We start from the raw sequence: 13,500 nt of genomic DNA on the forward strand, positions 1-13,500 counted from the left end.
CTCTCTAACATTATCTTGTGGACATTCCCTTCCAAAAGTTTTTTGTTAGATACTTGAAAATGCTTTGGTTTATATTCTGCTTTACACTTGGTTGGAGAGACTTTTCCTGCATTTCTGGAAGCACAAATGCTTTACCAGGTCCAGGGAATACCTTACCTCAATCCAGTGCTCCCTCTCTTGGCAACTGAACCAAGTGCAGTCACTTCAGCCACAGGTCCCTCCCGACACAAGGGGAAAAAGGGGTGAGAACTTTTTAATTAATCAGCATCATTAGGACATTTCTAAGCATTCAGAAGCGGGCAGCTCTTCAGATTATGAAAACTGAATGGTATGGCAAGGTTCTGTTTAAGGAGCTAAGAGAATTTTAGTAGTTTCTTGATTGAGAAAACCTGAAGCCAACAGTTGTGGGCCCTTCCTAAAATATTTCACTATCCTCATTTTGCTCAGCTTGTTTTTCCAATTTTCTTCAGCAGCTGATTTTAAAAAACCAGCATTTTGCTGCTTTAGGACTCCAATTAAAAGCTCTTTAGCTAAAAGCTTATTTATTAAACCTCTGTAGACAATCACGACCATGTATGTACAGCAAGTTTACATGAAGGACAATGCTACAAAAGATACAGTGGCAATTAAAACAGACCCACATAAATAATTTATAAAAATACTTGAAATGGTGAAAATAGCACTGTAATCCCCAATTATTTTCCTCCAATTGCCTGGATTTTGATGTGGGACATCTTAACATCAGACCTTTTTAAAAACATTCCGAATATATTAAACTTATCTACAGGATAATTAGCAAAATGTATAAAGTGTAGATTATTGTACAAAGGACAGATATTAAAAAAATCACCAATCCACCTGAACCTCAAGGACAATATAAATCTTAGCCAAAATAAGGAACACCAAACCACAAACTCTGCATTTTAGAGTCTCAAGTATTGGCAAATAAAATGCTCTTAACAAATCAGCAGTCCTGTTATTCCTTAGTGGAAGCATGCAATTTGGGAAAATTCTACATTTTCTGGCTGCATTGCTGGTCCTGGTCAAGATGGAAACCTGCACTGACTTCAACACCAAGGAAGAACAGGGCAGACCTGTGTTTGTCAAGATTTTCTCTTTCCCATAAGATGAGGGCAGTTATCTTGAGTTTGTAAAACTGAGGGGGAAACAGAAGGGATTTGGGTGTAAGAAAACTAAAGACAAGTTAAGATTTAAGTCTTTTTCTTTTGCTGGTTTCTTGGGGAATTTTTTAACAGGCTTCTTATCCGTAGATAAACCCCGGTTGATTCTGCCATATTCTCAAATTCAAAGGGTGTGATGCCTGCAGCAAACTTGCTCATGTCAGGAACAAGTCCAGATTTTTTCACAGATGATCCAGTGCTTGTGGGCACTTTATTACCCTCTGTGTTTTCCTCCTCATTAACCTCAGGCTTGGGAGCAGGCAGGGTGTCACCCAGCAGGCCTTCAGAAACTACATTATCAGGATTCTCCTTTAAGTCAAGCAAACTGTCCTCTAGATTGGGACTGGTCAGAGAAAGTTCATTTTCTGGGATCTGCTCGCTGATGTCAGAAATCTCTGTTTCCACTGAGATCACTTTCTCAGGTGACCTGACTTCTGCAACGAGATCTGCCTCATTCCTGGCCGGTGAGGACGTAAGGGAATTCCCAGTTAAAGGAGTGTCAGCAGGAATATCAGAGTCACTGTTTGTGCTCTCCGCCTGCTCCAGCGCCGCCCAGATCAACCTCTGCTGCTCCTCCAGCTCCTCCAAGGTCAGTGTGTCCTCATCCATGACAGAATCCACGATTTTGGGCTGAGGGCTGGAAGAGTTTGGTGGTGGAGGAGTCCTGGCGAGGGGGGAGTGGGTGGGTGTGAGTGGGGGTGTCCCTCGTGGCACGGGTGGAGGGGTGGACACGGACGGGGATCCAGGTGGCAGCGGAGGCTGGAACTGGAAACTGTTGGGAGTTTGAGATCTCTGTGCCCCTTCCAGATCTAGAAAAATATTAAAAAACACCTTTTAGAACCTGCAATCTGACCAGGACAAGATTCAAAGTGACAGTGTTCTGATTAACTAGCAGATTTACATCTTCTCATCCTTGGTTTTCAGCTGAGACAGAACAGACTTTGTGAGGGTTTTCATAGCCACCAAAACTACGGGGTTTGGGATTTTAACTCTGCCAGCCATTAAGGAAAATAAAAATTGCTCTTGGAGGTATTAAGAACAAACTCATTCCACACAGAGACACATTGAAGGATCCCTCATGGCAGATTTCAAAAGGGAAGCCAGAAGTTTCTCCAGCTGTTCCAACACTTCACACTGAATTCTCCTTTGAATGTGCCTCGTTTTTAAGAAGCTGCAAGCTTGCAAATTTCTGTTATTTCATTCAAATATTTACGGATTTAGGGGGTCTTAAAAGAAGTTTCTTTAGGATGCTCCTGAAGTAAAGACATCGGAATTTTTAACATGACATTGCAATTGCTCTGAGCACACCTGAAACCTCCTGCTTGCTACTAGAAGATATGAAAACCTCAGTGAGAATCACAGCAAATGCAGCAGGACACTGCTGGCCTCTGTCAGCACTGCCTTTAATTACCACCAAAAAGACTACTAACACATTGGCTTCTCCTTTTAACTCTCACATTGCAATTCAGAGCAAGTCATTTTGAAAATAAAAGTTGAAACTAGGAAGAAAAAGAATGCAGAATGACTGTACCAGAGTCCAGGTCCATGTCAGCTGCTGCTACCTCTGAACTGTCTTCTCTTGGTCGCTTGGAATGATGAGACTTGGACTGAGGTGCAGCCCTTTTGCTGCTGGATTTTGGAGTTGGCTGGAGGGAAATTATCCACAAAACCAAAAAAAATTAATACAATACTGTACAGGGTAATATTTCCAGCTGTAAGAATTAGAGCAATTTTGTAACTGTACAATCATTTGGGGACCCAGTGTGTAAATTGACATTTGAGGGCTATGGAAACCAAGCTTCTCATTTATTAGAGGAGTCTGGAACTTCTAGGCTGTGTAAATTCACAGCAATTTTCTTCCAAACTGCTTACAAATCTTTGCACAACTGGGATCTGCTTATATTAGGTGAAATAATGGAATTAATTTTAAACATGAAGCCATTTTTTTGTTAAAACAGATAAGCCAGGTGAGCATTTCACCCTCACTAGCATCAATAAAAAGTCTGTCCCCCTTGTGCAGAAAGATACAAGCAAGAAATAATCATGAGCTACACTAACTAAAAAACAATATTTTTTTTAATAACAACAAGATATATTCACCTCCTGAAAATTAGAAAGGTAGTGAGCAAAAACATCCTTCTGTTGAGATGGCTGCATGGGGATGGAACCAAACATCTGCCACTCCTACAGCAAGAAGGAAAAATAAGAGAAAAGAGAAAAAATGTTGCATATGCTTGGCTAATAACAGAACTTTGGTTAATAACACTGAATGAAAAAAAAACATTTGGAGGCCACTAAATGGGCAGATGTAAAGGTGTAAATGCACGAGTCCTTATTTTTAATGCACAGACATTCAGATCAGTGATGGAATTCACTGACAGGAGGTTAAAATGCTTTTGAAGATAAAAGTGCAGCACCCACAGGAGATTTCTTGTGTGCTCTGTGATTGAGAGGGCACCCACTATGTGGCTCTTCTGCTGTGACTTGTTTCATTCCTGTTGTTACAGAGCTCTGCAGAAGTTGTGTACTGACTGGTCTGATGTTAATTTTTTGTGATCAAAATTATATTTATGGAAACACTCACTATGATTTGCATATTCCAAGAACATTCAGAAAATTTACTGTATGAGAAAACAGCCATTCATGTGTGAAGTTTTGTGTTTAAAAAATACCAAATTATCCTTCCAGGCTCCTGTTGGTCTCATAATGGAAATAATCCCCACAGAAGCAGTGTCAGACCCTAGCACAAGAATCATCACAAGCATCAGTTGTCACATTATTACAACCCCCAACCCCAAAGCAAGGGCTGGAAAAGAAGAGACTCTTAAAAGGAAATTGTCAGATGCAGAATACAAACATTAACCCTTGGCTAAAAGCAATTCCTGTCACTCAGGATGTTGTTCAGAACAGCAGAGAACAGCTACTCACATCTGGGATCCCACTGGGAGTGGATATGTTAAAGCCTGGATAATTTACCAACTTGGACACATCATAAGTGACACGTTTGGGCTTGGGAGAGCCCTCATCTTCACCTTCAGCTTCACCTATAATGGAATATAATTATTATTGATGTTAATTATGAACAGCACTGAAAAAATCCCCAGGATTTAACAACAGGGGTTTGGAAAGTAAGTATTGATAGAAGGTTTTGAAATCCAGAGGGGCAGGAACAGAGACCAAATCCATCAGATACATGCACAAAGCCTGCCCAGAAACCTAACTGGGTATTCCTACACTGCTCCTCATGTACCATTGCTACCCTCAGAATTTGGCATCAGGACTGTTGTGAGACGCAGCACAAATAAAGGCTATTAGCAAAATACTGGTAAATTACTTAATTTAGGTTCTGAGAAATGTGTTGTTTGCTTGCTGGTGGTTTTGTTCCTATGAAAGAGTAATTTATTGAGGACAATTGGCTTCTTTCATAGAATGTAAGAGAAAAAGGGAGAGGAAATTGGACAATAAGAGATTTGCAGTTTCACACAACTCCAGGTTCTAACAGTGAAATCCACTGACAGTTTCCATGTTTGCAATGCAACCATTATGGAATTTGTTCTGTTGTCACATCACAGCTGATTAAAAAAAAAAAGTGTATTTTCACATGAAAAAAATTACTTGATTCGCAACTTTCTCCCCTTCCATGAGGAAGACAAAGCTTTACAAACCAGTTACTTCCCTGTCTCCTGAGGAGAGTGCAGGCAGTGCACAGCCTCGGGGTAAAGCTGCCCTCCATCCCCACCCTGCTGCCCTGGTTTTTCAGAGATTTTTTTAAAGCCTTCTACTTGCTTATAAGATGGAGTCAGTTCTTTAGTTACTATGCAGTATTAAGGGTCAGTTTTTCACTTTCTCACACTTTGGAACATAAACAACCTTCCTTGTTTTTGTTCAGTGTCCTTTGCTTACATATTTCCAGCCTGAAAATAACGTAGAATAGAATAAATATATAGAATAAATACCAGCCTAAAACTACATCATCATCAGGAAGGCTTTGCATCCTCCTTGATTCGAAGAGCATGGATTTGAGAGACATTCAGGCACAAACTCAGCCTCATGTGCAGGGGTAAGATTGAGTCAGCACAGAGTTCATACAGTGTCAAAATTTGAGTCACATACACCACACAAGCCTGCTTTTAATCAGAGGTTTCCTGCCCTTACGTTTATCGCCTTTACTTAATAACACAGCAGCAGGAATATTTTTACACAGCTGCAGCTCTCTCTTTTATTTGCATTTTGGGGATCATTAAGTGCTACCAACGGCAGAAATAAGGTTGTGTCCCTCTTTAACTCTTCAGACAGCTGGTCTGGCCAGTGGGGTGAAGGAGCAGTAACCCCAGAACCCAATCTGCTACCAGACCCACAAAATTATAAAAGGAAAAGAAATAAACAGGCTGGCTCCCTTTTCTGGGGAGCAGCTTTTCACTGCAGACCTCCACCTCTGTGTTGTTGATTTTGCATTCTGGGCAGCCCCACCCTGTTGCTATGAATTTTCTTAGTTTGCTGAGCGTTTATATTAAAGGAGAAATGTGCAGTTTCTCACGCTCCAGTTATCACCGTGGAGGCTTAACTAGGAAAACAGACTGGGGACACAGATCTGGGTGCAACAACAGCAGCAGGGCAGAAGACTGCCCTTAGTTTATTTTTCCATTATATATCTGTGGCAAGGTGACCATGGATTGGAGAAGGGTATTGTCACATTGGTTCAGGAGGCTGTCATTCAACCTCCCCTTCTCTTGGAGCAAGTATTCATAACATTGCCAATATTTACAAAACATGGTCCTGTGTTTACAATTCACCAGCGTGAGAAACTGCACGTTTCTCCTTTAATATGAACACTCAGCAAACTAAGAAAATTCATAGCAACACCACCCTGCTCACCTTTCCCATCGTACAGGGCCAGCCCCGAGTGCTCCATCTCGGCCTCCTTGAGCCAGCCCGGCGGGTAGCCCAGCTGCCGCATGCGGTAGATGAACGGCGGCAGGCTCCTCTCTGTCACCCCCAGGGCATCCTGGAGGACCCCACTGAGGCAAGGGAACAAGCAGAAAACAAAATGTTATCCAGAAAAATATCCCCTGAACCGAGGACAAAAGGTTAGGAATGTTTTGGGGAGTTTTCGGCTGGCAAGGTTAAATAGATGAGTTTTAGCTCAAATTGTGTTGCATTTCAATGTCAGATGTAACAACTCTAGATGAAAACCAGCTCTGATATTAAATATAATTTTTTGCCTTGCTGATATGCTTCAATATTTTATTAGATTTAATTCTACACCAAGAATAATCTACTTGACCTGCTGCTTCTGACTCATGGCCTTGACTGCAGCTATCAACAGGAAGGGTGGAGCTTGACACTGAATTTACTGTGATTTTTTACTGGAGACTGCCACACAAAACTATGATTTCTCTGAACATTTTGAACAGAAAGGAAGGGAACACTCAAAACTCAAAATTTGCAGACTTTTGAGCACATCTGTAGTAGGAACATAATAAATTTGCAATTTGAGAAATCAAAGAGTAATATTTATCTCCCTGCATTAGAGAAAGGGTAGGACTGTCAAGCTAGCAGTGAGTTTTCCTTTGAAAGGCATCTCTGCAATTCATTAAAATTCTATTTAGCAAATTCAAACATAATAGTCTCATAGTTAAGAGCAGCAGGTAGACTTAAACCCTGGCAATTAAAATCTGGCACTCCAAAGGCAGAAGAAGTTATTCCAGAAAAGCAAATGGAAAGAAAAGAGATACCTAATTACTCCTGGCTTAAATTTTCCAAACCTCTCTTCTACTTCTTCTGCATGGTAACGCTGCTGAAAATTCTGATTGCTCGAATCACCACAAGCTTCCAAAAACTCCTTTCTCTTCTCATTTATACGAGCTGCATTTCGTGGCTTAAAGATAATACAATTGGGAAGTTTAGAGTTGGACAACTTACAATTTATGCACTCCTTCACCCAACACAAAGCTTGGAGAGCAGCAGGCTTTGGAATACTGGTGACTTTACCTTTGGGCAGTCCTTCATTTGATGGTCTTCAGAACCACAATTGAAACAGTGAGGTTTGGGCCTGCTTGAAAAATGCACAACCAATTAAACCTGTGAACAACTTTGCAATGTTAAAAACATCTAATTATTTTCATTCTTGGCAGATTTTTAAGGTTTAGACTTGAGAAAGACAAAACCAAAAGCAATGAGTGCTGATGTCATGTGCTGTCTTCTGCTTCTCTTAAACTTACATCAAAAACATCTTAAACTTACATTCCTTAAATGGAGAATATTGCTGATTTCACAGTGCTGAGGGGAACAGGGGAGATGAGGAGAGGGCAGAGGGAAATAGGAAATGGTGTCATTCCCACAATACCGGGAATCAAACAGCACAGCACAACCATTTCCTTGGAAAGTCCTGGCCAACAGTTTCAAGTAATGCATTTTGTGAAACTGCACTGAAAACCTGCAATGGAACTGCAGCTGGCTTCAACTTAAATCTTCCTTTACATTCACACCGCAGCAGGAAACATTTGCAATGTTACTGGGGTGAAATTCCAAGATTTTACGAAGATTTATTTTCTGAGCACTCATTTTTACTGAATTAGGATGGGAACCAGAAGTGGAGACAAAAAGTGTGGCACAGGAACAAGTGCCCAAGGTAAATCCAGCTGGAAAGTGAATTCCCTTCACTTCTGACCTCCCATAAAAACAACACCATCAACTCTCACATCAGTCTGTCTCAAAAATCTATCAAGAAAGCAGACAGGAGTTGTTCTACAGAATTATAATCATGACACCACCAGTGCAAGGATGAGAAACAATCACTAAAAAGATGAGAAACAGAACAAAGTATAAAAATTCTGAAAGTTTTCACACACTGACTTTAAGTCCTTCTTAAAGAAACTCAATAAAAAGACAGACCCACTGACTGCAGCATTCAGCTCTGGCTTATTTAATTTAAATTTAAATATTCATTGCTCAAGTATGTCCAAGGGTTTATTAAGTGTGCAATAATCACAGAGTGCATCTGAACTTTTCAGCTCAAAACTTTATATTTAAGAATAATACAAACCTTTTGGGTTTTACTTGTATTTCTTGTCCATCTAGGGAGAGAATCTGGCTGAAAACTTGCTGATATCTTTAGATTTCAATAAGGAACTGCTACTGGATGAAGCAAAATTTCAATTTTGTTTTCAAATATCAATGAAAACCTAACAGTGCTTTGAACAGAACACTGAAATACTCATCTGCATTAAGTTACAAATGGGTCCTTGATACGAACTCCTGAGTATAAACTATAAAATTATATCTGCTATAAACTCTTTGCTAAGATGAGCTTATGCTGTTTCCCCCTACAAATTTCTACCCAATACTTTATCAGCACTTGCTAAAACTACAACCCTCTTGTTCCCTGGCAGAAATTCCCAGATAATAATTCTGAAATGCTTCACAGTAATCTTATTTAACCCCACTTTTACAGAGTTTCAAAATGACATGTTCACTGAGAGCAGTACTTTGGTCATTTAGCAGCCAGTGCCTGATGAACATTTCACTCAATCAGCTCAGACCCACTGAATTTGGCATTTAAAGAGAAATTCCCATTAGGCATCTACTTCCTTCATCCAGAGGTTGGGAGATTGTAAATTTGCAATTTATGTTCAGATACAAGTAATTTTTTAACACTGACATGATTGTGATTACAAGCTTAAGAACTGGATTTTGCAAAAATAAACCCTGAAACTGCTTCTTGTCCTGAGTCTTTCCAGGACAGAAGCAACACTGGAAACCTGGGGAGAAGATGTTACTCGAGAAATTTCTTATCCAATTTCTTTTGTCATGGAAGACAAAATCAGTATTAAAAAAACAATTCAACATTTTCCAGCTTTTTTCAGCATTTCCCTCAATTCCACTTTTCAAACATTGTCTTTAATAAACAATAAATAACCAACTTTAAAATGGATGCATGTTAAGAGCATACCATAATTAAATTTTAATAAAAGACTTTCTCTCTAGCTCCCACATTTGGAAAAAAACATTTTACAGCATGTTTGAGGTTCCCAAACCCTTTTCTTCTCCCAGAGAGTGGATTTAATGGAGGGAGAATATTTATTCAGTCTGCAACAAGCTGTCATTCCAAACATGATTAGGGACTGGCCAAGAAAATCCCTAAATTCCCAAGATTATTTATGGGGATAAGGCATTCGCTCTCAGGATAGCAATCAGCAAGTCAATTATCTCAAAAACTCATTTGTTTTGAATATAAAAGCCATTAATGACTCATTAAGTAACCCCATTTATAATGACTTGTATGGTTTTGATAAAAACACACAATCCACTGAAGAGAATTTGAGTTCAATTTACCCACTGGAATTCTTTTTCAAATGGAAAAAAGCAAGGTGTTTTAGCAAACAGGATACTTAGGTATTTCCCATCCTTCTGTCAGCTGTGGATTCTCATTTAAAATAGGCTGTCCCAGTTTATCGAGACAAAAATTGGTAAAATACAGAACACTTCCTACAACCTGTAGAAAAAAAGCCAGAGAATTGTCAGAAATGTGTCAGTATTTAGGTGAGATTGGTTGCATTTCTATAAATTTACACTGCCTGAAATACTGAAATACTTCCAAGTTTTTTCCCCATTCTGTAAGAATTTACAATTAATAAAAATCCAAACCTGTACATGTAAGATTTTTTTGCACTGATGTACATGCTGAATTTAAATTACATTTATCAGTGTAACAGCAGTTAACAGATCTTATTTTAATGGCAGTGTGCATTGAAAGAGGAGAATGAAGAGCCAGACCTACCATGGAAGAGCACAGTCAAAAACTTACACTAAAAGCTTCTTTCACTTTTTTAGAACTCGAGCTGGTTCCTTTACAGTCCTCTTCCAAAACAACGCTGGAGGGCTGACAGGGAAAGCAAAAAATAAAAATAATTCATTTAAATCACTGGAGCTCCTGAATTAGTGATGTAAAAGGCACAGAATGTGGGGTTCAGCTTCTGTCCTTTCACCAAGAGTAGGATGGAGATGTCCACATCACTCATGAAGCTTTCCACAGCCCCTTTCCAAGCCTTTCTTTGATGAGAAATACACTGCATAACAACATTTTCATTCTCATCAAAAAGGCTGAGGGAAAGAGAGGGAAATGTGCCATTCCACCCTTTTACTTTAAGTGATTATTGAGTTAAAAATCAAAATTCTAAACTAGGAGGAGAAGGTGTAAATTTTCAGATTCTGTTGTTCATTTGTTTTCTTATATATACACTCAGATTTGGGCCAAATACTATCAGAAGAGGATACATTCAACTTTCTTCTCAATCATTTAAACCAAGTTATTAATTTTCTTTCACTGAAATTTCACTAGGGACAATTTTCAAGAAGCATTTTCATGGGCAGAAAGGATCCTTCCTTTGTCCCAGGCTCTGTTTTTTGGAACAAATGGTTGTACAACATTTGTTTGACGACTACTTGATTTGATTTTTGTTACTGTTTAACAGTGCAATATTTCAATATTCCCATTACAGAGATGGAGAAGAAGCATTTTGTAACAATTGGAGTTTTACAATACCTGTGGCTTAGCGTTCAATTGTGTTTTTTCTTGTTCATTTCTCTTCTGCTCTTCATATTTTTGAACTAAATTATAAATAAAATCTTCAATTTCTTGATGATACCGCCTGGGATGAAGTACAGAGAGAGGAAGGCATGAGCAAGGCTGAAACAAAGAGCAGATCTCTCTTTTCTTAAGCATTTATAATTTACTAAGTAACTTTGAAAAGAGGCAAATCCAATTCTTTTTTATCCCACTCTCAACCCTCACCTGCACAAATGCAATCTGATATTAGAGAGCACCCAAGTGTGGCAAAAAAGCAACTCAGAGGCAGGGAAAGATTAATTTGTTATATTTTACCCACAACATTCCTGAAATTCAAACTGCTCTTCAGACTCCCTCCAAGTTCCTGGAAGTCACCCTTCATTTGATTAAACCAGATATTGCTAATGAACAGAATTCTTGTCATACTGCCCATTATCCTTTCTTTAGTTTATGCTATTAAATAAAATCTACATCCACAATTTGGGCACAGCACTGTTGCATCCAAAAAACCGAAAAAAAACCCCCTTTTCCTATCAGGATTGTTTTTTCTTGAAAATACTTACTTAGTAATGACATTGTTCATGAATAAAATCTGCAACAGAGGTCCATCAACTTTGGGGTTTTCCACTGAGATTCCACTAGAACAGCACAGAACACAGACAATGGGTACAGTAAATATTCCCCAGCAGCTTTATCACAGCTGAGTCTGGACCCCACACAGGTAGGAAGGTTTGGTCAATACAAAATCTGTATTTTTAAGAAGTTCCTATTTACTCAAATAGAAATTATCCTCTCGAGCAAAGCAGGGTGGTGTGAGGTGGAAGGAGAACAAAACATCCCCACACTACAGAAATATTTAATTTTGTATGAACAGAATTCTCTTCCTGCTGTTCTAGCTTCAATAAACTTATACAATCTTCTAACTAAGATTCATTCCAGCATTTGAATGTAATTTTTCCTCACTGTTGAACTTTACATTAAAACTGTTTCCCTGAAGACCAAGTGAGTTTCATACAACAGATACACACAAATAAGAGTTACAGCAATACCAACTGAGCTCCTGCTATTCAACTCCAATAAACTTTTCAGGAACTGGAATGGCATTTTAGAAGCCCAACACCTGAGCAGGGATTGGGACATGGGGACAAAATGTGGCACATTGTTACTGCAGACAGCTTTTAACTTAGATAAACTCTACAGATATATATACACATATAAATAAATATATTGTCTCTGCATAATTAATACAGCGTTTTAAGTCAGCATTAACATACCTAGGACGGGTCAGAATTCTCAGCTTCCTTTTAAGTTCCTGATGTTAACGTATTGTTAAGGATTGTGGTTTTCTTTGGAAGACACAAACCCACACCCAAAGCAAGCAAGAAAACACTGAGCAAGAATTTCCCAGAACAACAAACAGGGTTTCAGTCCTTCCCTTTCACTGAACAGGGGACTATTTAAAAAGCCACCTGTTGCTGAAGAAATATAATTAAAAAAACAAACAAAAAAAACTCCCCGTCAAAAAAACACAAACGAAAAGAGGACTAACTAGTTGTGACAATCCAAATAGTGCCATTCTTTACATGCAATAAGTGTGTATTAACAGATTCATCATATTTTATTTTAAAAATGTCTGTGATCATCACCAAAAGAAAGGCAGCAGTAGTACACGTGTACTTGTAAACGGGAATAAATTATAACGCATTTTAGATTCCACTCTGCTGCAGGGCAAAACCAAAAACCCTTTAGGGAACCTGCCACAATTGAACTATTTGAAATTATCTGTAGCTGCGTTAGAGCGGATTGTCAGAGTGCGCCCAGGGCTGTGTATTTTCGCTGGAATGGCAGGGATTCGGTGACAGCCGTTCCAACAGCCGTCCCCGCACCCCGGGACGGAGCCGCCGCCTGAGGCGGGGCTGCCACGGGCCCCGCCGCTCCCTGGATAAAAGTTTCTATGGAAAACGTGCTCTGAGGAAGCCCGGGAGCTCCAGACTCGGCTCCCCTCACCGCCCAGCTCAGTCCTCTCCCCCTGCGGAGACCGAGGATTCCTTCCACAGACGGCGGGGGAGAACCGGAGCCTCGCTGAGGGCCGGCACCGGCTGGCCCGGAAGGGAACCGGCAGCAGCGGCGCGCCCGCCTCCCCCCGCCCGGCGCGGGGCCTGCCTCTCCCGCCAGGATATTCTCCGCCCGCAGCCGCTGCACCGTCTCGTCGCGATCGCGCAGCCGCTCGTAGAGCTCCAGCAGCGGGTCCGGCTCGTCCAGGGCGGGCGGCGAGGGCGGCCCGGGCTCGCCCTCCAGCTGCCCGAAGAGCTCGCGGTCCCCGAAGTCCACCTCCGCCGCCATCTTGGCCGCCGCAGGAAGGGCGGGGCGGGGAGCAAAGGGCGGCGGGAAGCGCGGGGCGGGAGAGACGCCGGACACCGCGGACTACAACTCCCAGTGTGCACCGGGGCGGCGAACCGCGGATGCGGGTGGCGGCGGGGCGCGGTGCACGCCGGGAGGTGAAGGCGGCGCGGTGCCCATCCGCCGCTTGCCGTACTCACAATGGAGGAGGCGCTCCTGCCTCCAGAACCGGCACCGCTCCCGGTTTTGGAGCTTTTCTTCTTCTTTTCTTCTTCTCTTCTGATAAAGAGCGAGCGGTCGAGATAGATGGGGCAGCAGCACCGTGCAGGATAAAAGTATTTGAAGCAGGGTGTCTGCAGCAAAGCCCCTCACTGCAATATTTTAGGCAAATCGTACTTCAAAAGAACCAAA

General features: G+C 41.0%; 1 protein-coding gene across 2 annotated transcripts; it reads right to left on the reverse strand.

Annotated features, from left to right (window-relative positions):
• Positions 1-525: 525 nt before the first annotated feature.
• ZCCHC8 (zinc finger CCHC-type containing 8) lies at positions 526-13,133 on the reverse strand. 2 transcript variants are annotated; one of them, XM_063415821.1, is made up of 14 exons: positions 12,928-13,133; positions 12,024-12,064; positions 11,313-11,387; positions 10,726-10,831; positions 9,988-10,062; positions 9,572-9,675; positions 8,227-8,292; positions 7,173-7,233; positions 6,917-7,059; positions 6,057-6,199; positions 4,110-4,225; positions 3,282-3,365; positions 2,713-2,827; positions 526-1,990 (listed from the first exon to the last, which is right to left on the reverse strand). In XM_063415821.1, the coding sequence occupies exons 1-14, from the start codon at positions 13,090-13,092 to the stop codon at positions 1,212-1,214; spliced, it is 2,073 nt and encodes a 690-aa protein (XP_063271891.1). In that variant the 5' UTR covers positions 13,093-13,133; the 3' UTR covers positions 526-1,211. The 2 variants fall into 2 exon arrangements, with proteins under 2 accessions (XP_063271891.1, XP_063271890.1); XM_063415820.1 differs by having other exon boundaries at positions 7,173-7,236.
• Between the last annotated feature and the right edge of the window lie 367 nt (positions 13,134-13,500).

The sequence above is a fragment of the Prinia subflava genome, chromosome 19 (assembly GCF_021018805.1).
Source record: "Prinia subflava isolate CZ2003 ecotype Zambia chromosome 19, Cam_Psub_1.2, whole genome shotgun sequence".
Taxonomy (NCBI): Eukaryota; Metazoa; Chordata; class Aves; order Passeriformes; family Cisticolidae; genus Prinia; species Prinia subflava.